The sequence below is a fragment of the Oncorhynchus gorbuscha genome, linkage group LG06 (assembly GCF_021184085.1).
Source record: "Oncorhynchus gorbuscha isolate QuinsamMale2020 ecotype Even-year linkage group LG06, OgorEven_v1.0, whole genome shotgun sequence".
Taxonomy (NCBI): Eukaryota; Metazoa; Chordata; class Actinopteri; order Salmoniformes; family Salmonidae; genus Oncorhynchus; species Oncorhynchus gorbuscha.
This window is the reverse complement of record NC_060178.1, coordinates 10560911-10588587: the sequence shown is the minus strand read 5'-3', so window position 1 is coordinate 10588587 and position 27677 is coordinate 10560911. Positions and strand designations below refer to the sequence as shown.

The window sequence follows — 27677 nt, the reverse complement described above, 5'->3', positions numbered from 1 at the left end:
AGTGAAATGCTTCCTTACGGCCCTTCCCAAGGATGCAGGGAGAAAGAAATTAGAGAAATAACCGAAAGGTAAAACAAGTAATAATGAAAGTATTAATAGATACACAATGAGTAACGATAAATTGGCTAAATACAAGTGGTACTAGGTAATTGAGGTAAATATGTACATATAACTAGGGGAAAAACGACTGATAGTAACGACTGATAGTAAACAGTAGCAGCAGTGTATGTGATGAGTCAATGCAGACAATCTGGGTTGCCAGTTGGTGAACTATTTAACTAACTATTTATCAGTCTTATGGCTTGGGGGTAGAATCTGTTCAGAATCGGTCATGTTGGTTCTAGACTTGGTGCACCTTTACCACTTGCCGTGCTGTAGCAAAGAGAACAGTCTATGGCTCGGGTGGCTGGAGACGGACAATTTATAGGGCCTTTCTCTGACACCGCCTGGTATAGAGGTCCTGGATGGCAGGGAGCCCTAGTCAGACATGCCAAAAAACGTTGCTTCATGGTTCCAACCACAATTGCAACACTTCACATTCTTTTCACTTTTACAACACATGAGATAATCTCTTCCACAACACAATTAATAAAATCGCCACCGGACAATTTACACCCCCCCCCACCCTTTGTACACTGCTGCTACTCGCTGTTTATTATCTATGCATAGTCACTTCACCCCCCACATGTACAAATGACCTCAACTAACCTGTACCCCCGCACACTGACACGGTACCGGTGCCCCCTGTATATATCCTCGTTATTCTTATTGTGTTACTTTTTATTATAACTTTTTTTATTTTAGTCTATTTGGTCATTATTTTCTTAACTCTTCTTGAACTGCACTGTTAAGGGTTTGTAAGTAAACATTTCACGGTAAAGTCTACACTTGTATTCGGCACATGTGACAAATAAAGTTTGATTTGATTTGACATGGACATCTAGTCTTTTCCCTTCTGCAGACACCTTTCAATTCAAGGGGCTTTATTGGCGAAACGTGTGTTTACATTGGCGAAGCAAGTGAAATAGATCAACAAAAGTGAAATAAACAATAAAAAGTTAACAGTACAAATTACACTCACAGAAGTTCCAAAATAATAAAGACTTTTCAAATGTCATCTTGTGTATATATACAGTGTTGTAATGATGTGCAAATAGTTCAAGTAAAAAAGGGAAAATAAATAAACATAGATATGAATTATTTGTGGATCTGTGTAATCTAAGGGAAATATGTGTCTCTAATATGGTCATACATTTGGCAGGAGGTTGGGAAGTGCAGCTCAGTTTCCACCTCATTTTGTGGGCAGTGAGCACATAGCCTGTCTTCTCTTGAGAGCCAGGTCTGCCTATGGCAACTTTTCTAAATAGCAAGGCTATGCCCACTGAGTCTGTACATAGTCAAAGCTTTCCTTAAGTTTGGGTCAGTCACAGTGACCAGGTATTTTGTGGTCCTTCTGTAGCTCAGTTGGTAGAGCATGGCGCTTGTAACGCCAGGGTAGTGGGTTCGATCCCCGGGACCACCCATACGTAGAATGTATGCACACATGACTGTAAGTTGCTTTGGATAAAAGCGTCTGCTAAATGGCATATATATATATTTATTTCTGCCACTGTGTACTCTCTGTTTAGGGCCAAATAACATTCTAGTTTGCTCTGTTTTTTTTGCAAATTATTTCCAATGTGTCAAGTAAATTATATTTTTGTTTTCTCAGGATTTGGTTGGGTCTAATTGTGCTTCTGCCCTGTGAGTCTGTGGGGTGTGTTTGTGAACAGAGCCCCAGGACCAGCTTGCTTAGGGGACTCTTCTCTGGGATGATGGAAGGTTTCTACTTTCTCAAGTGACCACTCTAACAATGGAAATACATGCCCTCAAAGATGGAAGGCATGCGGGAGGAAGCGAGAATCAGGTGGGACCATTCTAGCCAATGAGAGGGAAGATATAAGTGTGTGAACAACAGACCATAGAGATAGAGGACTCCCGTTTGTATCTGTGCCATTATATTGAAGCGAGAATCAGGTGGGACCATTCTAGCCAATGAGAGGGAAGATATAAGTGTGTGAACAACAGACCATAGAGATAGAGGACTCCCGTTTGTATCTGTGCCATTATATTGTCTGTGACAGCATGGGAAGTGCCATTGAGGCTATCTCCATTCTAAAGTTGTACATTTTCTTCTTCATTGGCTTATTGCTCCCAACTCATAGGAATCTCCACCAGTTGACTACTTTAACATGGTGTCGTCCCTCAATGGTAATGTCCATGCTAAAACAGGTTATATCCAGGCACAACTCCGGTATATATATTTTCAATAATTTTTATTTAACCTTTATTTAACAATATAAGTTGGTGTTTTTACCAAAGTTGCCGAAATGCCACTTACACCCACTTATATCAGTGCATTCATAACAACCTAACCATTATGAAATTACTTTTTAAATAAAAAAATATATAAAAAATAATTCCCCCAAACCAGTTACACATACGAACAACAATTTACTGACAGACTTACAAATAATGACTCGATCTCATCTGCCACACCTCCATCCACAGTGCCTGGCCACACCCCCATCCACAGTGCCTGGCCACACCCCCATCCACAGTGCCTGGCCACACCCCCATCCACAGTGCCTGCATTATTGTTTGCCACATGGCCTTATTGTTTTTCTTGGTCACACATGCTATTACAATATTTCAATAATAAATAATTTTATTTTTCCATTGTGTTAATGGTGTGATTTACTCCCACGTTTTTAGTATACGTTTTTTTTCAAGATGAGTGATGAGAAGAGAATCGTCCAGTCCATTGGGTATCTCACTACAACCCCATATGCCATGTCTTGAAATATGCAGACAGACGGATTAAAAGTAGGTTTACATTGTAATACTTCTGACAGCCAACTTTCTTTTTTTCTTTAAAAAAAAAACCAGCCTCAGATTTAGGAACATGTTAAACTTTCCTTTTTATTCTATGAGGTTTTTTTGCCCATATAAAGTCTTATGACAAGGTATACTTTTTTAAAGAAAGTCTTTGTTTGGGTAATTGATATTACCGAAAATAAATACAATTACGAAACTTCTAGGCATCACATACAGTAGCAAATTAGCAATTGCATTTTTTGTTGATCAAAATTCAACACTCTCTCATTGACCTCCATACAAAAAATCCTTATTTTAGTGGACCTAGTAAAACCCAACTCTTCCTCTGCTACTACAGCATGTATCCGAAGTTTGACGTCATCTCTCAGAGCATCTATGCTTCCATTTACTGATAGGTCGTCTTTCAGCGCATCTCTCAGGAAACGCAGGGGTGTTGAACGGAGTCAGCGTTTCGAAAGGAACCATAAAAAGGACAAGTGGGGGTTTCTAAAGGAACCATAAAAGGAGACGTGGGGGTTTCTAAAGGAACCATAGAAGGAGACGTGGGGGTTTCTAAAGGAACCATATAAGGAGACGTGGGGGTTTCTAAAGGAACCATATAAGGAGACGTGGGGGTTTCTAAAGGAACCATATAAAGGAGACGTGGGGGTTTCGAAAGGAACCATAAAAAGGACAAGTGGGGGTTTCTAAAGGAACCATAAAAGGAGACGTGGGGGTTTCTAAAGGAACCATAGAAGGAGACGTGGGGGTTTCTAAAGGAACCATATAAGGAGACGTGGGGGTTTCTAAAGGAACCATATAAGGAGACGTGGGGGTTTCTAAAGGAACCATATAAAGGAGACGTGGGGGTTTCTAAAGGAACCATATAAGGAGACGTGGGGGTTTCTAAAGGAACCATATAAGGAGACGTGGGGGTTTCTAAAGGAACCATATAAGGAGACGTGGGGGTTTCTAAAGGAACCATATAAGGAGACGTGGGGGTTTCTAAAGGAACCATATAAGGAGAAGTGGGGGTTTCTAAAGGAACGATCACTCCTTTCGAAACACACATTTTTCCTGACAGATGCATTGAGATGATAGTGCAGCTGGACCCTGAAAAGCACAGTCCACTAATGAGTTGACCCCTCTCGACCTGAAATTAGTTGTCCAACCAAAACGTTTCCCTGAGTTTCTCATATAGCATTATTAATGTTATTGAGAAGCACAGAATCCATTAGGTTTGAGAGATTTGTTTAGATTTTATCCCCAGTTCCTGTCCAACTTAATAGTCAGTAGTTTCTCCAAGGTAGGCCCATTTCTTCATATATGTTTACATTGCAACCAAGAAGACAACAGAAATCCTAAACCTGTTTCAGACTTTAATTAATAACAATTTTCAAATAACAATTTTATAAAGCATGTTTAAAAACTTTTTTATATTTTTTACACACGCTACCACATGATTATTGTTTGCTAAAATTGTGCATGACAATACTTAGTTACATTTTCTTATTTTCATACTGTGGACAAGATCATCCACAAAAGTTCTATATGCACAGGAAAGACCAGAGCACACAAATAACCTGAGTGTGTAATAAAACATTATTATATGTTTTTTTTTTACAGATGCTTCCCTCGATCAGAAACAAGTAACTGTGGAAATACAGTGTGAAAACACTGAAAAAACCTGCATGTGTAATAATATATTATTTTATATATATATATATATTTTTTACAGATGCTTCCCTCGACCAGAAAACCCGTCTAGTGTATGGGTTAGAGTCATGTTACAGGGGGAAGGTGTGACGGCGCACCAGTTCCTGGCTGGGACTCCATTTTTGATAGAGCTCCTGCAGGGCCTTGACATCCTCCAAGGCGTTGTGAGCATCGTACGTCTTATTGAGGAACTCCTTCACCATGTACTCCTGAGAGTACTTGCCCAGTTTGAATGGAAACATCACCTTACTAATCCTGAAAGTATCTAGGAAACCAGACACTACTTCCTGGAACTCGTCCGTCAGGGAGCATTCCCTCAGAGCCCTGGCCAGCACGGGGCAGTCGAAGCGCCGGGCATTGTGGGCTGCCAGCAGGGGCTTGTGGAAGGAGCGGAGGAAGGAGATGAAGGAGGTGAGGACCTCCCTGAGGGGGATGGTGTCCACCCGTCGACCGTGTAGGAGCAGGGTCCGGTGGTCCCTGACGGTGAACCCTGTGATCCTGGAGGCCTCGTCCGTCATGTTGCAACGAGGAACAGCGTACACGTTGAATGCCCTCTCCCCGCTGATGGCCGACAGCTGGATGATGTCACATATGGATGTGTCTATGGAGGTAGATGGAGATTCCGTCGTATTTAAAAGGACAGTACTGTTTACCCGTATGCCCTGTTAAACTCTATTCACAGTTGGGTTAAGGTTAGGAGGGGTTAGGGTTATTGGTAAGTAGGTTTAATACTTGCTAGTATTGTGGCAAGGCTGGATTCACATGTAAAATATGAACAAAGGTGCTAACTAAAACAATGAAGTGTGCCTTTGCTGTCCCTGTAGGAGACGTTTTGGTTCTGTGTAAAAAACATTTCTGAGTAATGCAGCACCTGTTTACTAATAGGGGGAGGTTGACCTGAGTTAAATCGCAGGTACATGGAACATCATTCCTTTTTATGCACTTTTTTCCCCTACACTTATTTCTGACCTTGAACTTTAAGCATGAGATAATGCTATTCACCCGCTATTCGTTTGGCGTGCAGATAAAATAAATGAAGGTCGTGGAGGAGGAGTGTCCACAGATACACCGTAATCTGACCTTGCACTGTAATTGACTAATTGATAAGAGCTATTGATAAGAGCTAGGTGAATGATTAAGCCGTTTGGATAAGGGGATTGGAAATATAGCCGTATGATCGCTGGAAACAAATGTGGAGACAAATGTGAAACCAGTCATATGGCAGCAAACAGAAGCATATCAACATATCAACATATCAACATAAGCATATCAACACATCAACATATCAACACATCAACATATCAACATTAAAACATATCAGCATATCAACATATCAGCATATCAACACATCAACATTAAAACATATCAACATTAAAACATATCAACACATCAACACTAAAACATATCAGCATATCAACATTAAAACATATCAACATATCAACATTAAAACATATCAACACATCAACATTAAAACATATCAGCATATCAGCATATCAGCATTAAAACATATCAACATATCAAAATATAAACATATCAACATATCAACATTAAAACATATCAACATGTCAACATAAGCATATCAACACATCAACATATCAACACATCAACATTAAAACATATCAGCATATCAGCATATCAGCATATCAACATATCAGCATATCAACATTAAAACATATCAACATATCAAAATATAAACATATCAACATTAAAATATATCAACATGTCAACATTAAAACATATCAACATGTCAACATTAAAACATATCAACATGTCAACATTAAAACATATCAACATGTCAACATTAAAACATATCAACATATCAACATTAAAACATATCAACACATCAACATTAAAACATATCAACACATCAACATTAAAACATATCAACACATCAACATTAAAACATATCAACACATCAACATTAAAACATATCAACACATCAACATTAAAACATATCAACACATCAACATTAAAACATATCAACACATCAACATTAAAACATATCAACACATCAACATTAAAACATATCAACACATCAACATGAAAACATATCAACACATCAACATGAAAACATATCAACACATCAACATTAAAACATATCAACACATCAACATGAAAACATATCAGCATATCAACATAAAAAAACATATCAACACATCAACATTAAAACATATCAACACATCAACATTAAAACATATCAACACATCAACATGAAAACATATCAACACATCAACATTAAAACATATCAGCATATCAACATGAAAACATATCAACACATCAACATTAAAACATATCAACACATCAACATTAAAACATATCAACACATCAACATGAAAACATATCAGCATATCAACATGAAAACATATCAACACATCAACATTAAAACATATCAACACATCAACATGAAAACATATCAACATATCAACATTAAAACATATCAACACATCAACATTAAAACATATCAACACATCAACATTAAAACATATCAACACATCAACATGAAAACATATCAGCATATCAACATGAAAACATATCAACATATCAACATATCAGCAAATCAACATATCAGCATATCAACATATCAGCATATCAACATTAAAACATATCAACATATCAACATATCAGCATATCAGCATATCAGCATATCAGCATATCAGCATATCAACATTAAAACATATCAACATTAAAACATATCAACATTAAAACATATCAACATATCAGCAAATCAGCATATCAGCATATCAGCATATCAGCATATCAACATTAAAACATATCAACATTAAAACATATCAACATTAAAACATATCAACATATCAGCATATCAACATATCAGCATATCAGCATATCAGCATATCAGCATATCAACATTAAAACATATCAACATTAAAACATATCAACATTAAAACATATCAACATATCAGCATATCACCATATCAGCATATCAACATTAAAACATATCAACACATCAACATTAAAACATTAAAACATTAAAACATCAACATTAAAACATATCAACATATCAGCATATCAACATTAAAACATATCAGCATATCAACATATCAGCATATCAACATATCACCATATCAACACATCAACATTAAAACATTAAAACATCAACATTAAAACATATCAGCATATCAGCATATCAACATATCAACATTAAAACATATCAACACATCAACATTAAAACATATCAGCATATCAGCATATCAACATATCAACATATCAGCATATCAACATTAAAACATATCAACATTAAAACATATCAACATATCAACATATCAACATATCAACATATCAGCATATCAACATATCAACATATCAGCATATCAGCATATCAACATTAAAACATATCAACATTAAAACATATCAACATATCAACATTAAAACATATCCCTACCACTGAGGAAGTACAGTTCCCGATCAGCCCAGTCAAAACTGTTCGCTGCTCTGGCCCCCCCAATGGTGGAACAAACTCCCCTCACACGCCAGGACAGCATCAATCACCACCTTCGGAGACACCTGAAACCCCACCTCTTTAAGGAATACCTAGGATAGGATAAGTAATCCTTCTCACCCCCCTTTAAGATTTAGATGCACTATTGTAAAGTGACTGTTCCACTGGATGTCATAAGGTGAATGCACCAATTTGTAAGTCGCTCTGGATAAGAGCGTCTGCTAAATGACTTAAATGTAAATGTAAATATCAACATATCAACACATCAACATTAAAACATATCAACATATCAACATTAAAACATATCAACACATCAACATTAAAACATATCAACACATCAACATATCAGCATATCAACATATCAGCATTAAAACATATCAGCATATCAACATTAAAACATATCAGCATATCAACATTAAAACATATCAACACATCAACATTAAAACATATCAACATTACAACATTAAAACATATCAGCATATCAGCATATCAACATATCAGCATATCAGCATATCAACATATCAGCATATCAGCATATCAACATATCAACATATCAGCATATCAACATATCAGCATATCAACATATCAGCATATCAGCATATCAACATATCAGCATATCAACATATCAGCATATCAACATATCAGCATATCAGCATATCAACATATCAGCATATCAGCATATCAGCATATCAGCATATCAACATATCAGCATATCAACATATCAACATATCAACATATCACCATATCACCATATCAACATATCAGCATATCAACAGCATATCAGCATATCAACATATCAGCATATCAACAGCATATCAGCATATCAACATATCAGCATATCAGCATATCGCCTTTTCCACAGTGACGTTTATGAAATTCTGGCCTCATAACTTGCAGGGAGGAAATGTGGAGATCCACGCTATCGGTTTCTGTAGCCATGACAGTACAGCGCCAAACCTACAGAGTTGTTTTATGATTTCTAGAATGTTTTACACGGAAACAAAAATATATCGGTCCATTGAAATACATTCCTTAGGCCCTAATCTATGAATTTCACATGACTGGGAATACAGATATGCATCTGTTGGTCACAGATACCGAACAAAATAGTAGGGGTGTGGATCAGAAAACCAGGCAGTATCTGGTGTGACCATTTGCCTCATGCAGCGCGACACAAATAATAATTTTTAAAAAATGGATCCCTAATATTCGGAACCATTCCATATATTATAGTATATGAGTCTGTCGATATAATTTCTAATTAAAGGTACACCAAATTCAAAGGGATGGCTTTAGATAAATAAACCCTACTAAATAAAAACTCCACATGAAAATCTGATGGCCAGCAAGTGGGAGGGTTGTCAGCGGTTGAATTACATTTATTCAGCGCACGCATTGGAACCACGCCTGAAACCCCATTACGCACCTACATAAGTTAAGTCTGAATACCAGCTACTGAGAAGTGCATAAGAGAGGCGTACATTTTCTAAGTCTGAATCGGGCCCATAGTGTGCAGTTCATAATAATACCTTATCATAATAGCAGCACAGGCTCATGTGTCTTGTTGCTCTATTTCCAATGGCTTGTTAAGGCTACGTTGATTTTTTATATTGTGAATGGCTCATAAATAATATGGTTTATTGATGCTAAATATGAGAACATAGCTATCCTGGACCATCAAGTGAGCCAGTAGATATTGCACAACATCAGGAACTTGTTTTCACACATCACTTTCGTTAATAGAGAAAGCAGGGATCAAATTGTCTCTCTATAAACTCCCACGCACATCTTTGTCACAAATATACTGGAAATACATATTGCTTTAAAAGTAGTCCAAAGACAGTCCCTGAATGGTATACAGGGTTTCTTAGCTCTAACATTTACAATACCTTGTGTGTAATAGTCTACTACTAAAAGGGGAAATGGAACAACAACAAAGCAGTTATTACCAGTGGTATAAAGTACTTAAATAAAAATACTTTAAAGTACTACTTAAGTTGTCTTTTGGGGTATCTGCACTTTACTTTGCTATGTATATATATATATATATATATATATATTTTACAACTTTTACTCTACTAACTTCCTAAAGAAAACAATGTACTTTTAACTCCATACAATTTCTCTGACACCCCAAATTACTCATCGGGACTAAAAACAATGGTCCAATTAACACACTTATCTAGAGAACATCCCTGGTCATCGCTACTGCCTCTGATCTGACCAACTCACTAAACACAAATGCTTTATTTGTAAATTATGTCTTGAGTGTTGGAGGGTGTCCCTGGCTATCCGTAAAACATATATATATTTTTTTAAATCACGGGAATTGTGCCGTCTGGTTTGCTGAAGGATTTTTAAAATGATTTATACTTCTACTTTTGATACTTAGCTATACATTCAGCAATTACATTTACTTTTGATACTTAAGTATACTGTATTTAAAACCCAAATACTTTCAAGATTTTTACTCAAGTGTTATTTTACTGTACGACTTTAATTTTAGTCGTGGATAGTATAGTATCTTTACTTTTACTCAAGTATGACGACAATTGGGTACTTTTCCAACCAATGGCTATTACCCTCAGTCTACTGTAAGTCTACTACATCAATGATTTATTATAGAGGATTTTAGCATAAAACAGTAGAGCACTCTATCAACCTAACAATATTTAAAAACAATATATATTTAGTACAATACCTAATCCGGTAGTCTCCAAATCAAAGAATACTACGGTATCACCAGACACCGCTCCCATACCCTGGATAAGCAAAGTACAGTCAGTCAAATCAGTACCATGAATCAATGTATGACATCTTCATTATGAATGAATGACTTGATAATACTCTCCGAACCCGTTTTTTAAACAATCCTTTGTCAATTATATAAAAATCAACAACTGATCAATGGAATATGATCTTACCAAAGAGGACTGCATAACGACGTCGAAGCTGTCAAAATCCTAAATAGTTTCTCAAATCATCCTGTCTGCCTTCGAAAGAAGTACCCTTTTATATTATAGTGACTCGTAAATAATAGTTTATTCAGGTGGTCATAAGGGATGGGCCACAACGGATGGGCAGGTGGTAAGAGCGAATCGATACTTATATAAACTTACTTTCGTTTCAGACATTGCGTACTCAACATTAAACCATTTAAAAGAAATGCGTTTCGTTAATGAATCATCGTGACATTGGTATAGAAAATGGCTAGAGGGAAGTGAAGAATAACAACCGCGTGACTACCGATGACTATTTTCAGAAGGATTTCGTCAACACAACGAACAAATGTAGAATATTCCACACACCACGCCTGGTTTCATTCTTTCGGCTGGAATGACTCGTGATCAGACCCGTAATTCTGGGACGTTTTAGTTGTTTTGGGGGAGGGATTGCCTGTTTTGCTTGTTATTTTGGCATTAAATATTTGTCACATATCAGTTTGCAAACAATGTAAAATATATAATTGAGTTAATAAAGCCGCATACACACATGGCCTCTTTTTTGTCTTCTTGGGTAAGGCAGCTCCAAAATGCAGGTGTTTCAGCCTAGATCAGTGCTTTCTGTTGGGCGAGCCAGATAAAAAAATAGGAGCATTGCGCTGTGATTGGCTCAGTGTTGTGTCACTCATGGGGACACCATGTCATCCCGAATGGTACGTCCTTAGTAAGGGCAGACGTCGAGAATTTCAGCCCTTGGGTCCTGCTATAGAGTGCAGTCTTACCCTCGCTTTATGCCATTGAGGAAATCCCCGTCGCCATCTTGGTGGGTGGTCCAAATAATTAGCAAAAAGCAAGGGAAGTTTGTAGCCTCTCAGACCCCGTTTTTAGTCGGCTTTGCGAGTGTACAATTATGTTGACTCTGGGGCCTGAAACGCAACATAACTCAATTCGCGACGATTGTACATCCGCTAGGAAAAGTCAACGAAAACTTAAAAACAACATCAATGGAGTGGGAGAAAAATGAATGCAAATAAGTTAGACATTTTGCTACTACGTAAAAAGTAAATATATTTTTGTTTGGTTATCTTTTGGAAATTGTAGAAATAAAACATGTTCCTTCTTCAGAAGTCCCAGCTAGGCAGGCTAACGCTAGTTAGTTAATTTGCTAGCTGTCATACAGTATATGTATATTAATAATTATATATTTAATATAAGTAGACATGCACTCATAGTTGACTGTAAGCTCATATAAAGCACCCACGAGCTACCGGTGGCTGAAAACACAATCATCGTGGGATAAGCAAGTGACGAATTTCCGTCTAAACACCTCCCTCTGCAACTGGATCCTGGGCATCAACCACGCTGATCGTCAACATGGGGTTTTTATAGGGGTCCATTTAAAAATCATACCTTCCTTCCTCGCCCCTTTTTAATTGATTTTTAGATTTTTCTTAAAAATATATATTCCCTCCCTCGCAACTGGATCCTGGACACAACCAGATGGTAAGGGTAGGAAACACACACACACACACACACACACACACACACACAATGTAGAAAATAGTAATAATAAAATAAACACACAAACACACACACACACACACACACACACACACACACACACACACACACACACACACACACACACACACACAAAAAGAGACAATTTCTCAAGTCTTTTTTTTCCGTTGCCTGTAGAAACAACTGAACATGATTAACATTATATAAGGAGTCATACACAGGATAATATATCATTTTTATAACAGGCATTTACACAATGTACACTCATAAGCATGATCATAAATACAACATACATACGGTGTATAAAAAGAACACAAGACAACAACAACAACAGCAGAGAACTGCCTTCCAGTGATAGGTACATTCACTTTAGCAGGACACCATTGGCCAATGTTAACCTTATAGGGTATACAAATACCGTCTTAGTTTAGCTTGTTGTTGACCAGTAGGAATAGTTATTTTTCTCCCACACTGCTCAAGACCCCACAGTACACCGGTCTCAAACTGAACTTCCGAGTGCCGTTTATGACAACCAGGGCGGTATTCATTAGGGCACACCACAACGTAGAAACGAAAACAAGCAGTTGGTAGTTAATTCAGGTGGTCCCTGTCTGTTTCAGGATGTTTTCTTCAGTTTGATGCCTAATGCATATGACTCCTGTTTGGTTGTGACTGGTTGAGACTGGTTGTGACTGGTTGAGGTTCCCGCTCCCTAAAATACCACTATGATTTGGAATTTCCGTCGCTCCACCCTAATAGTAGACCACATGCAGCAAGTCCCGTTTACCTGTTTCGGACAGAGTGGGAAATCCGGATGGTACCGTTTAAGAAAAGACAAGCTTGTGACAAACACAAAGGCAACCACACATTCCCTAGTCATTATGATGACTATTCTGCAATCAAGTCCTACCCCTTGCCCATAACAAGACCGTGATTGTGTTGTTTCAAATACGTGCTTGTTGTAAAGCATGGGATGGCAAGTACAGTACAGTAATGGTATTAGAAGACTAATTTAACCCCAGGTTAATCACTGGTGAGAAGAGACGGACAGACAGACAGACTCTCTATAAGACACACAGGATATTGCACGGTATAGAGAGTGACAGAGAGACTATAGAAGTATTTGTCAGAGTAGCAGAGATATTCGTCTGTCTGTTTAATCCCACTGGACGGTTGAAACTGATGGCCTTTTCTGTGTGAGGTGTTTAAATGCACATTGAGCTCAGAGTAAATGGATGGAAAGGTTCACTCATATTTGAACCAATGTAAACACCTAGGAAGGACGAGTCAGAGGTGAAGGACTTGGCTGGCACCAAGGATGTATGGGACACATACAGAGCATTCGGAAAGTATTCAGACCCCTTGACTTTTCCCACATGTTGTTACGTTACAGCCTTATTCTAAAATGGATTCAATTGTCCCCCCCCCTCATTAATCTAAATACAATACCTCATAATGACAAAGCAAAAACATGTTTTAAGAATATTTTGCAAATGTATACAAAATAAACATAATATTTAAATATTCAGACCCTTTACTCAGTACTTTGTTGAAGCACCTTTGGCAGTGATTACAGCCTCAAGTCTTTTTGGGTATAACACAACACGCTTGGCACACCTGTATTTGGGGAGTTTCTCCCATTCTACTCTGCAGATCCTCTTAAGCTCTGTCAGGTTGGATGGGGAGTGTTGCTGCACAGGTATTTTCAGGTCTCTCCAAAGATGTTCGATTAGGTTCAAGTCCAGGCTCTAGCTGGGCCACTAAAGGACATTCAGAGACCTGTCCTGAAGCTACTCCTACATTGTCTTGGCTGTGTGCTTAGGGTCGTTGTCCGATTGGACGGTGAACCTTCAGTCCTGAGTGCTCTGGAGCATCAAGGATCTCTCTGTACTCTGCTCCGTTCATCTTTCCCTCGATCCTGACTAGTTTCCCAGTCCTTGCCGCTAAAAAACATCCCCAAAGGATGATGCTGTCACCAGCATGCTTCACCGTAGGAATGGTTCAGGTTTCCTCCAGATGTGACACTTGGTATTCAGGCCAAAGAGTTCAATCTTGGTTTCATAAGATATGAAAATATTGTTTCTCGTGGTCTGAGAGTCCCTAAGGTACCTTTTGACAAACTCCTAGTGGGCTGTCATGTGCCTTTTACTGAGGAGTGGCTTCCATCTGGCCATTCTACCATAAAGGTCTGATTGGTAGAGTTCTGCAGAGATGGTTGTCCTTCTGGATTGTTCTCCCATCTCCACAGAGGATCTCTGTCAGAGTGACCATCGGGTTGTTGGTCACCTCCCTGACCAAGGCCCTTCTACCCCAATTGCTCAGTTTGTCCGGGCGGCAAGCTTTAAGAAGAGTCTTGGTGGATCCAAACTTCTTCCATTTAAGAATGATGGAGACCACTGTGTTCTTGGGGACCTTCAATGCCGCAGACATTTTTTAGTACCCTTCCCCAGATCTGTGCCTCGACACAATCTTGTATTGGGGCCCTGGGGACAGTTCCTTCGACCTCATGGCTTGGTTTCTGCTCTGACATGCACTGTCAACTGTGGGACCTTATACAGACAGGTGTGTGCCTTTCCAAATCATGCCCAATCAATTGAATTTACCACAAGTAGACAAGACTCCAATCAAGTGTTAGAAACATCTCAAGGATTATCAATGGAAACGGGATGCACCTGGTCTTAATTTCGAGTCTCATAGCAAAAGGGTCTGAATACTTACGTAAATAAGCTATTTCTATATTATTATAATTTTTTATTAGCAAACATGTCTAAAAACCTGTTTCTGTTGTTTGTTATTGTGTGTAGATGGATGTCAGAGGACTGTGTGTGTGTGGTTGGTTCTCAGTCCTCTGACAGGTACAGTTCATTTGGAAAGTATTCAGACCCATTTACTATTTCCACAATTTTGTTACGTTACAGCCTTATTCTAAAATGGATTAAATAAAACATTTCCCCTCATCAATCTACACACAATAACCCCATAATTACGAAAGCCGGTTTTTAGACATGATCTCTGTGCCATTTTTAGAGACACATTTGCATCCTGTAAGCCCACGCACGCACGCACGCACCCCCCCCCCCCTCTTGGTACAGATAGGATTTCTTCTAAGGTGACAATAGTTTCAACGGTAACTATAACAACAGCAAGAAATTTACCCCCCCCCCCCCCAAAAAAAACAACAAAAAAAACAGATCGAGCCTTGATTTGGTTACTCTTAACACAGATGTTTCAGAACAAATGTAGGATCAATGTAACATCAACGTAGGATTGTGGGGGAACACAGACCAATGGTGGAAAAGGCATGACAATGCATTATATCTGATAAACATTAAAATCCACTGTCACCGTATCAACCACAATGGCAACAGTGGCGTGATGGTTGTAATTTATGTGTCAGAATAGACTGCCATCAGCCTCTTGCTGTTGAATTGTATTTGTTCCACAAGAGAAGAAGTGGCACTAACTGAACACTGGGTCGAGATCATTAGGGTATGCGACAGAAAATGCTGTAAAACAATTTTTTTTGCAGTGTTAAAAATCAACAAAACACAAACAAACAAATAACAAACAAGACCATAACCTGAATCTCACACACTTCCCTTTGCAAAAGATACCGGATAAGAGACGGTTATTATAAACATTGAACGACCCCAGCATTGGAGTTCCTTCCATTTATATATTTTTAATAACATAACAATTAAGTCACATAATACATATTTATAACACATCATCGCCATAGTCTCTTTAACTGGCATAGGAAACAAGTGTCATGAAGGAGCATGCGACCTCATGGACAGGTTGTATTGTGTAAACATGAAAGCGGACGCGAAAGTAGCTGAGTAGCTTGTATCAAAATGGCCCGGAGAGTAGCTGAGTAGCTTGTATCAAAATGGCCCGGAGAGTAGCTGAGTAGCTTGTATCAAAATGGCCGGAGAGTAGCTGAGTAGCTTGTATCAAAAAGACTCGGAGAGTAGCTGAGTAGCTTGTATCAAAATGGCCGGAGAGTAGCTGAGTGGCTCGTATCAAAATGGCCGATTGTCCTCTCAGTCAGTGACTCTGGTTCAAGCCACCGTAGACCTGCGTTCAAAAGAAGGCGCTGTCTACTTGCTTCTCTCTTTTCTTATCTCCAGCCCCCCATTGGCCCCCCGAGGCTCCAGCAGGGGTCGAGGGGCTTGGAAGTCAAAGGTCAGGTGAGTCAAGGCGGCTACCCTCATCCTTTCCTCACTCACTTGCTTTCTGCTGTTTAGTCACTGTTTTATTCCTTTACAGCCTCCCTGCCAGTCCTCCATCTCAGTTCTGAGGCTTCCTCCTTCTTTCATCCATTCATCATTCCATCTCTCTTTTTGTTTCTCCATCACCTTTCACTTCTCCCGCCGAGAGGACGGCACCCAACTGCATCATGGGAAGGGTGGCGTTCCTCCGGGCACTGAGAAGGAGGATAGAGATGGGCAGAGCTAGAGAAGGACAGCAGTGCGAGATGGATGCCCACATGACCCATTCCAGCCCTGTTTCAATTCCTCCCTCCCTCTTTCCCCCCTTACACACTATTGGTATGGAGGATGGAATGCGGTTCGGATGTCTTGTCTCCACTGCAACTCTCCCTCATACCATAAATTCGTTACTGCCATACAGAACCAGCTGTTGGGGCAGTGAGCTGAAGTCTGACTCCCTCCTGTGGCCCTCAGGTGCCTCACGTGGCGAGCTTCTACTCAACCTGAGCCGGTGGCGACTCTTCACCCCCACAGTGCCACTCGGGTCCCCCTCGGACTCCACTAAGGGGGCTCCTAGGCCCAAGGAGCAGGAGGAGAGTAGGGGGCCGGAGGAGGAGGAGAGTAGGGGGCCGGAGCAGGAGGAGATTAGGGGGCCGGAGGAGGAGGAGCGGAAGCGGTAGTTGGGGGATTGAGGTATAATGGAGGAAGAGGAGGAGGAGGTGGAGTCGACCGAGTCGGGTTGTCTCCGGAGGCAGCGGCGGCTCTTGGCTTCAGACTTCCGGGAGTGATAGGTGCCTGTTGAAAGGGTTAGGGTTTTAAAAATATATCCACCCCGCCACGACCCCCTCCCAAGGACAAAATCGCTTTTTTTGTTACATATATACATGTTACATACTACATACACTTCATGACTAAAAGTATGTGGACACCTGCTCGTCGAACATCTCATTCAAAAATCATGAGCATTAATATGGAGTTGGCCCACCCTATTCTGCTATAACAGCCTCCACTCTGCTGGGAAGGCTTTCCACAAGATGTTGGAACATTCCTGCGGGGACTTGCTTCCATTTAGCAAGAAGAGCATTAGTGAGCATTAGATGTTGGGCGATTAGGTCTGACTCGTTCCAATTCATCCCAAAGTTGTGCGATGAAGTTGAGGTCAGGGCTCTGTGCAGACCAGTCAAGTTTTTCCACACCAATCTCAACAAACCATTTCTGTATGGACCTCTCTTTGTGCCTGGGGGTATTGTCATGCTGAAACAGAAAAGGACTTTAACCAAACTGTTGCTACAAAGTTAGAAGCATTGAATCGTTTAGAATGCCATTGTATGTTGTAGTGTTACGATTTCCCTTCACTGGAACTAAAGGGCCTTGCCCGAACCATGAAAAAAATGAACTGACCATTATTCTTCCTCCACCAAACTTTACAGTTGGGGCAGGTAGCGTTCTCCTGACATCTGCCAAACCCAGATTTGTCTGTTTGAGTGCCAGAAGGTGAAGCGTGACTCACTCCAGAGAACGTGTTTCCAATGCTCCAGAGTCCAATGGCGGCGAGCTTTACACCTCTCCAGCCGACGCTTGGCATTGCGCATGATGATCTTAGGCTTGTGTGCGGCTGCTCGGCCATGGAAATCCATTTCATGAAGCTCCCAACGAACAGTTTTTCTGCTGACGTTGCTTCCAGAGTCAGTTTGGAACACGGTAGGGAGTGTTGCAACCGAGGACAGAATTGTTACGCTTCAGCATTCGGCGGTCCCATTCTGTGAGCTTGAGTGGCCTACCACTTCGCGGCTAAGCCGTTGTTCCTCCTAGACGTTTCCACTTCAGAATAACAGCACTTACAGTTGACTGGGGCAGCACTAGCAGGGCAGAAATGTGATGAACTGACTTGTTGGATGACTATGACTTGTACTGAGAAAGTCACTGAGCTCTTCAGTACGGGCCAATCTACTGCCAATGTTTGTCTATGTAGATTGCATGGCGGTGTGCTAGATTTTATACACCTGTCAGCAACAGGTGTGGCTGAAATAGCCTAATTCACTAATTTGAAGAGGTGTTCACATACTTTTGTATAAAGTGTACATGGGGGGTGGCAGATAGCCTGGTGGGTAGGAGCGTTGGGTCAGTAACCGAACGGTTGCTGGTTCGAATCCCGAACCGACAAGGTAAAGAATCTGTCACTCTGCAGGGCACTTAACTGCCCCCCGCACCTCTCTGGTGTGGAAGACACATTTCAGTTGAATGCAGTCAGTTGTAGAATTGACTAGATATCCACTTTTACTTCCCTACATGGTAGAGAAAAGTGTTTACTACACACACACACACCAGTCTCACCAGAGGGGTTGAAGGCGGCTCCTTCAGGGTCCATGTTGAGTTTCTCAGAGCTGTCTGCTGTTCCTATCGAGGCTTCCGACTCCAGAGTCTCGTCATCAGACGCCCGCGGCTCCAAGATCAACATCTCATACGTTAACTCCTCCCTACACACACACACACACACACACACACACACACACACACACACACACACACACACACACACACACACACACACACACACACACACACACACACACACACACACACACACACACACACACACACACACACACACACACACACACACACACACTTATCAAAACTAGAGTAACTGACATTGAATAGACTGATGCCCCTTTAATCACAGATTACTGTATTGTGTGTGTTTTTTGCCCCGCTTTTTCTCAGTCTGCCATGTGTATTTCCTGTTTCAGGTTAGCCTATCATGTATGGACACATGAATGTAAGACGCGTTGGATAAAACCATCTGCTGAATGACATACAGTGACTTGTGAAAGTATTCACCCCCCTTGGCATTTTTCCTATTTTGTTGCCTTACAACCTGGAATTAAAATAGATATTTGGGGGGTTTGTATCATTTGATTTACACAACATGCATACCACTTTGAAGATGCAAAATCATTTTTCTTGTGAAACAAACAAGAATTAAGACAAAAAACTGAAAAACTTGAGCGTGCATAACTATTCACCCCCCCCCCCCAAAGTCAATACTTTGTAGATCCACTTTATGCAACAATTACAGCTGCAAGTCTCTCGGGGTATGTCTCTATACGCTTGGCACATCTAGCCACTGAGATTTTTGCACATTCTTCAAGGCAAAACTGCTCAAGCTGTTGGATGGGTTCTGCTGGTGTGTAGCAACCTTTAAGTCATACCACGGATTCTCAATTGGATTGAGGTCTGAGCTTTGACTAGGCCATTCCAAGACATTTAAATGTTTCCCCTTAAACCACTCAAGTGTTGCTTTAGCAGTACACTTAGGGTCATTGTCCTGCTGGAAGGTGAACCTCCATCCCAGCTTAAATCTCTGGAAGACTGAAACAGGTTTCCCTCAAGAATATCCCTGTATTTAGCACCATCCATCATTCCTTCAATTCTGACCAGTTTCCCAGTCCCTGCCGATGAAAAACATCTCCACAGCATGATGCTGCCACCACCATGCTTCACTGTGTAATGCAGTTGAAACATTTGAGGCATTTATAAGTTATATTCTTCAAGAATCAATGGTTATATAGTAAATGGGTCTTTCTATAACTGCCAGTGAATATTTCCTGTGGGGGTCAAATTGTTATTGGTGTTCTTGGGATGATATGGTGTTCTTGGATAGTGTTCTTGGGGTGATGAGAGGTGCTGGGTTTTCGCCAGACATAGCATTTTCCTTGATGGCCAAAAAGCTCAATTATAGTCTGACCAGAGGACCTTCCATATGTTTGGGGAGTCTCCCACATGCCTCTTGGCGAACATCAAACGTGTTTGTAATGGCGTTCTTCGTTTGTCGAAAGAGAGTCGGACCGAAATGCAGCGTGGTGGTTACTCATGTCTTTAATGAAACAATCGCGATACAAGAAATAACTGAATAAATACAAAAACAACAAACGGATCGTGAAACCTAATACAGCCTATCTGGTGAACACTACACAGAGACAGGAACAATCACCCACCAAATACACAGTGAAACCCCGGCTACCTAAATACGGTTCCCAATCAGAGACAACGAGAATCACCTGACTCTGATTGAGAACCGCCTCAGGCAGCCAACCTATGCTACACCCCTACTCAGCCGCAATCCCAATGCCTACAAAACCCCAATACAAAACACAACATATAAACCCATGTCACACCCTGGCTTACCCAAACATATACCAAAAACACAAAATATAATGACCAAGGCGTGACAGAACCCCCCCCCCTAAGGTGCGGACTCCGGGACGCACCTCAAGAGCATAGGGAGGGTCCGGGTGGGCATCTGTCCATGGTGGCGGTTCTGGCTCGGGACGTGGACCCCACTCCATTAATGTCATAGTTCCTCCCCTTCGCGTCCTGGGATAATTCACCCTCGCCGCCGACCATGGCCGAATAGTCCTCACCCAGAACCCCACTGGACTGAGGGGCAGCTCGTGACTGAGGGGCAGCTCGGGACTGAGGGGCGGCTCGGGACTGAGGCAGCTCGGGACTGAGGGGCAGCTCGGGACTGAGGGGCAGCTCGGGACTGAGGGGCAGCTCAGAACTGAGGGGCAGCCCGGAACTGAGGGGCAGCCCAGTACTGAGAGAAAGCCCAGCACTGAGAGAAAGCCCAGCACTGAGAGGAAGCCCAGTACTGAGAGGAAGCCCAGTACTGAGATGAAGCTCAGGCAGGTAGTAGGCTCCGGTAGATCCTGGCTGGCTGGCGGATCTGGAAGATTCTGGTTGACTAGCAGATCTGGAAGAGACTGGTTGACTAGCAGATCTGGAAGAGACTGGTTGACTAGCAGATCTGGAAGAGACTGGTTGACTGGCAGATCTGGAAGAGACTGGTTGACTGGCAGATCTGGAAGAATCTGGTTGACTGGCAGATCTAGAAGATCATGGCAGACTGACAGCTCTGGCTGCTCCTTGCAGACTGGCAGCTCCTTGCAGACTGGCAGCTCCTTCCAGACTGACAGCTCTAGCTGCTCCATGCAGGCTGACAGCTCCCTGCAGACTGACAGCTCCTTCCAGACTGACAGCTCCTTGCAGACTGGCAGCTCCTTGCAGACTGACAGCTCCTTGCAGACTGGCAGCTCTTTGCAGACTGACAGCTCCTTGCAGACTGACAGCTCTGGCTGCTCCATGCAGGCTGACAGCTCCTTGCAGACTGACAGCTCCTTGCAGACTGGCAGCTCTTTGCAGACTGGCAGCTCTTTGCAGACTGACAGCTCTGGCTGCTTCATACAGACTGACAGCTCTGGCTGCTTCATACAGACTGACATCTCTGGCTGCTTCATGCAGACTGATAGCTCTGGCTGCTTCATACAGACTGACAGCTCTGGCTGCTTCATGCAGACTGATAGCTCTGGCTGCTTCATACAGACTGACAGCTCTGGCTGCTTCATGCAGGCTGGAGGCTCTAGAAGCGCTGAGCAGGCGGGAGACTCCGGTAGCGCAGAAGAGGAGAAAGGCTCTGATAGCGCTGAACAGACAGGAGACTCCAGCAGCGCTGTATTGGAGGAAGGCTCTGATAGCGCTGAACAGGCGGGAGGCTCCGGCAGCGCAGGAGAGGCGAGGTGCACTGTAGGCCTGATGCGTGGTGCTGGCACTGGTGGTACTGGGCCGAGGACACGCACAGGAAGCCTGGTGCGGGGAGCTGCCACCGGAGGGCTGGTGTGTGGAGGTGGCACAGGGTGGGCTAGACCGTGAAGGCGTACTGGAGATCTTGAGAGCAGTGTTGGCACAGGACGTGCAAGACTAGAGATGTGCACAGGAGGCCTGGTGCGTGAGGCTGGCACATTTTTCACCAGCCGACTAACACGCACCTCAGGACGAATATGGAGCGCTAACCCAGGTGCCATCAAATCCCGACACGCTCCGTCGGACGAATATCGTACCTATAGCACCATACTAGCAACTCCCTCATTACTCTCTCCTCCACTTTTCCCATTAGCTCCTTCACAGTCTTTGCTTCGCTCACCTCTAACACCGGCTCTGGTTCTGGTCTCCTCTTTGGCTCCTCACGATAAACAAGGAGAGTTGGCTCAGGTCTATCTCCTGACTCAGCCACTCTCCCTCTGAGCCCCCCCCCCCCGAATACATTTTTGGGGCTGCTTTTCGGGCTTCCTTGCCAACCGTGTTCCCTCGTATCGTCGGCTCCTATCTCCTGCTGCCTCTGCTCTCCTAAGTGCCTCCACCTGTTCCCATGGGATGCGATCTCTTCCGGCCAGTATCTCCTCCCAAGTGTAACAACCTTTACCATCCAACACGTCTTCCCATGTCCATTCTCCGAATAATTCATCCTCCTTTTGCTGCTCCTGCTGTCGCTGCCTGTTACCATGCCACTCGGTCCGTGTGTGATGGGTGATTCTGTAACGGCGTTCTTCGTTTGTCGAAAGAGAGTTGCCCCTTGCTTAGTGGTGTTGCAGACTCTGGGGCCTTTCAGAACAGGTGTATATATACTGAGATCAGGTGACAGATCATGTGACACTTAGATTGCACACAGATTATTTAAATAATGATGTGACTTCTGAAGGTAATTGGTTGCTCCAGATCTGATTTAGGGGTTTTATAGCAAAGGGGGTGAATACATACGCACACACTACTTTTCCATATTTATACATTTTTTACATTTTTTTGAAACAAGTCATTATTTAAAACTTCATGTCATGCCTTGGTCATTATATTTTGTGTTTTTGGTATATGTTTGGGTAAGCCAGGGTGTGACATGGGTTTATATGTTGTGTTTCGTATTGGGGTTTGTAGTAATTGGGATTGTGTATGATTAGGGGTGTGTCTAGTTAGGCTTGGCTGCCTGGGGCGATTCTCAATCAGAGTCAGGTGCTTGTCGTTGTCTCCGATTGAGAACCGTATTTAGACAGCCTGACTTTCGCGTTGTATTTTGTGGGTGTTTGTTCCTGTCTTAGTGTTGTAGTCACCAGATAGGCTGTAATAGGTTTCACGTTTCGTTTGTTGTTTTCATATACAGTTATTTCATGTACCGCGATATTCCTTCATTAAAGTCATGAGTAACCTACACGCTGCATTTCGGTCTGACTCTCTTCATTCAACAGACGAACGACGTTACACTTCACTTCACCAATTCGGACTATTTTGTGTCTGTCCATTACATGAAGTCAAAATAAAAATACATTTAAATTACAGGTTATAAGGCAACAAAATAGGAAAAATGCCAAGGGGAATGAATACTTTTACAAGGCACTGTATTACCATCTGCTAAATGACGCATATATTACCATCTGCTAAATGACGCATATATTACCATCTGCTAAATGACATATATATTAACATCTGCTAAATGACATATATATTACCATCTTCTAAATGACATATATTACCATCTGCTAAATGACATATATATTACCATCTGATAAATGACAGATATATATTACCATCTGCTAAGTGACATATAAATTACCATCTGCTAAATTACATATATTACCATCTGCTAAATAACATATATATTACCATCTGCTAAATGATGTATATATTACCATCTGCTAAATTACATGTATTACCATCTGCTAAATAACATATATTACCATCTGCTAAATGACATATTACCATCTGCTAAATAACATATATATTACCATCTGCTAAATGACGCATATATTACCATCTGCTAAATGACATATATTACCATCTGCTAAATAACATATATATTACCATCTGCTAAATGACGCATATATTACCATCTGCTAAATGACATATATTACCATCTGCTAAATAACATATATATTACCATCTGCTAAATGACATATATATTACCATCTGCTAAATAACATATATATTACCATCTGCTAAATAACATATATATTACAATCTGCTAAATGACATATATATTACCATCTGCTAAATGACATATATTACCATCTGCTAAATAACATATATATTACCATCTGCTAAATAACATATATATTACCATCTGCTAAATGACGCATATATTACCATCTGCTAAATGACATATATATCACCATCTGCTAAATGACATGTATTACCATCTGCTAAATAACATATATTACCATCTGCTAAATGACATGTATTACCATCTGCTAAATGACATATAATACCGTCTGCTAAATGACATATATATCACCATCTGCTAAATGACATATATTACCATCTGCTAAATGACATATATATCACCATCTGCTAAATGACGCATATATTACCGTCTGCTAAATGACATATATATCACCATCTGCTAAATGACGCATATATTATTGTTATTATATATTACCCTGTCTACAGAATTACTCATTGAGCAGAACTAGGCTCTTTCTCTTGTTATCAACAAAGTTGTTCCCAAGACAATATACATTACTGAAGTGGTCACCAACCGGTCATTCGCCAAGGAATTCCTAGTCGATCGCCAAACATTTCTGTAAAAAACCCAACAATAAAGCCTTGTGTTCCATGACTAGAGAGAGACTGTCAACGAATACAGCAGAGAGTTGCCGTTTTCATGAGTGAGTTCATATTTAAGTTTTCCCTCAGCACTGTCAACACTTTTATAAGTCATAAAATGAGCTTCTCCACTCGCTCTGTAACCAGCTGTAATGAATGAGTAGAAAAGTGTATCTATAGCCTTAGGTTGTTATTATTATTAGCGGCTTGGGTCTTTTTTAATATAGAGGAATATTTCACTTCCTCAGTTCATAGGAGTAACAACATGAATTTGTGCACGAGGCAGAAGTAATGCGGTGCGACTCGAGTTTCCCTATCAGCTGGAAGACGGTCCTTTTTGGTCAGTGTCAGTGGAGGAAAGAGAGAGTGGATGGATGTAGAGAGATGGACCCTCAGTCTGCTGAGACTGACCCTCAGTCTGTTGCTCTCTCCCTCCGCTGAGACTGACCCTCAGTCTGCTGCTCTCTCCCTCCACTGAGACTGACCCTCAGTCTGCTGCTCTCTCCCTCCGCTGAGACTGACCCTCAGTCTGCTGCTCTCTCTCTCTGCTGAGACTGACCCTCAGTCTGCTGAGACTGACCCTCAGTCTGTTGCTCTCTCCCTCTGCTGAGACTGACCCTCAGTCTGCTGCTCTCTCCCTCCGCTTAGACTGACCCTCAGTCTGCTGCTCTCTCCCTCTGCTGAGACTGACCCTCAGTCTGCTGCTCTCTCCCTCTGCTGAGACTGACCCTCAGTCTGCTGCTCTCTCCCTCTGCTGAGACTGACCCTCAGTCTGCTGCTCTCTCCCTCCGCTGAGACTGACCCTCAGTCTGCTGCTCTCTCCCTCCGCTGAGATTGACCCTCAGTCTGCTGCTCTCTCCCTTCGCTGAGACTGACCCTCAGTCTGCTGTTCTCTCCCTCCGCTGAGACTGACCCTCAGTCTGACCCTCAGTCTGCTCCTCAGTGTGCTGCTCTCTCCCTCCGCTGAGACTGACCCTCAGTCTGCTGCTCTCTCCCTCCGCTGAGACTGACCCTCAGTCTGCTCTCTCCCTGCTAGACTGACCCTCCTCTCTCCCTCCGCTGAGACTGACCCTCAGTCTGCTGCTCTCTCCCTCCGCTGAGACTGACCCTCAGTCTGCTGCTCTCTCCCTCCGCTTAGACTGACCCTCAGTCTGCTGCTCTCTCCCTCCGCTGAGACTGACCCTCAGTCTGCTGCTCTCTCCCTCCGCTGAGACTGACCCTCAGTCTGCTGTTCTCTCCCTCCGCCGAGACTGACCCTGAGACTGACCCTCAGTCTGACCCTCAGTCTGCTCCTCGGTGTGCTGCTCTCTCCCTCCGCTGAGACTGACCCTCAGTCTGCTGCTCTCTCCCTCCGCTTAGACTGACCCTCAGTCTGCTGCTCTCTCCCTCCGCTGAGACTGACCCTCAGTCTGCTGCTCTCTCCCTCCGCTGAGACTGACCCTCAGTCTGCTGCTCTCTCCCTCCGCTGAGACTGACCCTCAGTCTGCTGCTCTCTCCCTCCGCTGAGACTGACCCTCAGTCTGCTGCTCTCTCCCTCCGCTGAGACTGACCCTCAGTCTGCTGCTCCGCTGAGACTGACCCTCCGCTGAGACTGACCCTCAGTCTGCTGCTCTCTCCCTCCGCTGAGACTGACCCTCAGTCTGCTGCTCTCTGAGACCCTCCGCTGAGACTGACCCTCAGTCTGCTGCTCTCTCCCTCCGCTGAGACTGACCCTCAGTCTGCTGCTCTCTCCCTCTGCTGAGACTGACCCTCATTCTGCTGCTCTCTCCCTCCTCTGAGACGGACCCTCAGTCTGTTGCTCTCTCCCTCCGCTGAGACTGACCCTCAGTCTGCTGCTCTCTCCCTCCACTGAGACTGACCCTCAGTCTGCTGCTCTCTCCCTGCTGAGACTGTCTGCTCTCCCTCCGCTGAGACTGTCAGTCTGCTGCTCTCTCCCTCCGCTGAGACTGACCCTCAGTCTGCTGCTCTCTCCCTCTGCTGAGACTGACCCTCAGTCTGCTGCTCTCTCCCTCCGCTGAGACTGAGTCCCTCAGTCTGCTGCTCTCTCCCTCCGCTGAGACTGACCCTCAGTCTGACTGCTGAGACTGACCCTCAGTCTGCTGCTCTCTCCCTCCGCTGAGACTGACCCTCAGTCTGCTGCTCTCTCCCTCCGCTGAGACTGACCCTCAGTCTGCCTCTCCCTCCGCTGAGACTGACCCTCAGTCTGCTGCTCTCTCCCTCCGCTGAGACTGACCCTCAGTCTGCTGCTCTCTCCTCCGCCTGACCTCAGTCAGTCTGCTGCTCTGAGACTGACCCTCCGCTGAGACTGACCCTCAGTCTGCTGCTCTCTCCCTCCGCTGAGACTGACCCTCAGTCTGCTGCTCTCTCCCTCCGCTGAGACTGACCCTCAGTCTGCTGCTCTCTCCCTCCGCTGAGACTGACCCTCAGTCTGCTGACCCTCAGTCTGCTGCTCTGAGACTGACCCTCTCCTGCTCTCTCCCTCCGCTGAGACTGACCCTCTGCTGTCTGTCTGCTGCTCTCTCCCTCCGCTGAGACTGACCCTCA

At 42.7% G+C, this 27677-nt stretch overlaps 2 protein-coding genes across 2 annotated transcripts in view; both read right to left on the bottom strand.

The window, feature by feature from the left end:
• Positions 1-4222: 4222 nt before the first annotated feature.
• LOC124037514 (protein PML-like) lies at positions 4223-11516 on the bottom strand. The gene is made up of 3 exons (XM_046352292.1): positions 10954-11516; positions 10731-10791; positions 4223-5173 (listed from the first exon to the last, which is right to left on the bottom strand). Exons 1-3 carry the CDS (start codon positions 10966-10968, stop codon positions 4644-4646), a joined length of 606 nt encoding a protein of 201 aa, XP_046208248.1. The 5' UTR covers positions 10969-11516; the 3' UTR covers positions 4223-4643.
• Positions 11517-15655: 4139 nt separating this feature from the next.
• LOC124037512 (unconventional myosin-IXAa-like) overlaps positions 15656-27677 on the bottom strand; it is a 342685-nt gene continuing 330663 nt past the window's right edge. The window contains exons 42-43 of the mRNA XM_046352288.1: positions 19038-19180; positions 15656-17498 (exon numbers count right to left, since the gene is read on the bottom strand). Of these exons, the coding sequence (XP_046208244.1) occupies positions 17095-17498; positions 19038-19180 (547 nt within the window). The 3' untranslated portion in view covers positions 15656-17094. The remainder of the gene's footprint in view (positions 17499-19037; positions 19181-27677) is intronic.

What these genes read in the sequence shown, in the direction of transcription:
- LOC124037514 (XM_046352292.1), bottom strand. An exon ending in TTTGGAGACTACCGGATTAG is followed by an intron (nt 5,174 to 10,730) that starts GTATTGTACTAA and finishes CTACCTCCATAG; the next exon opens with ACACATCCATATGTGACATC.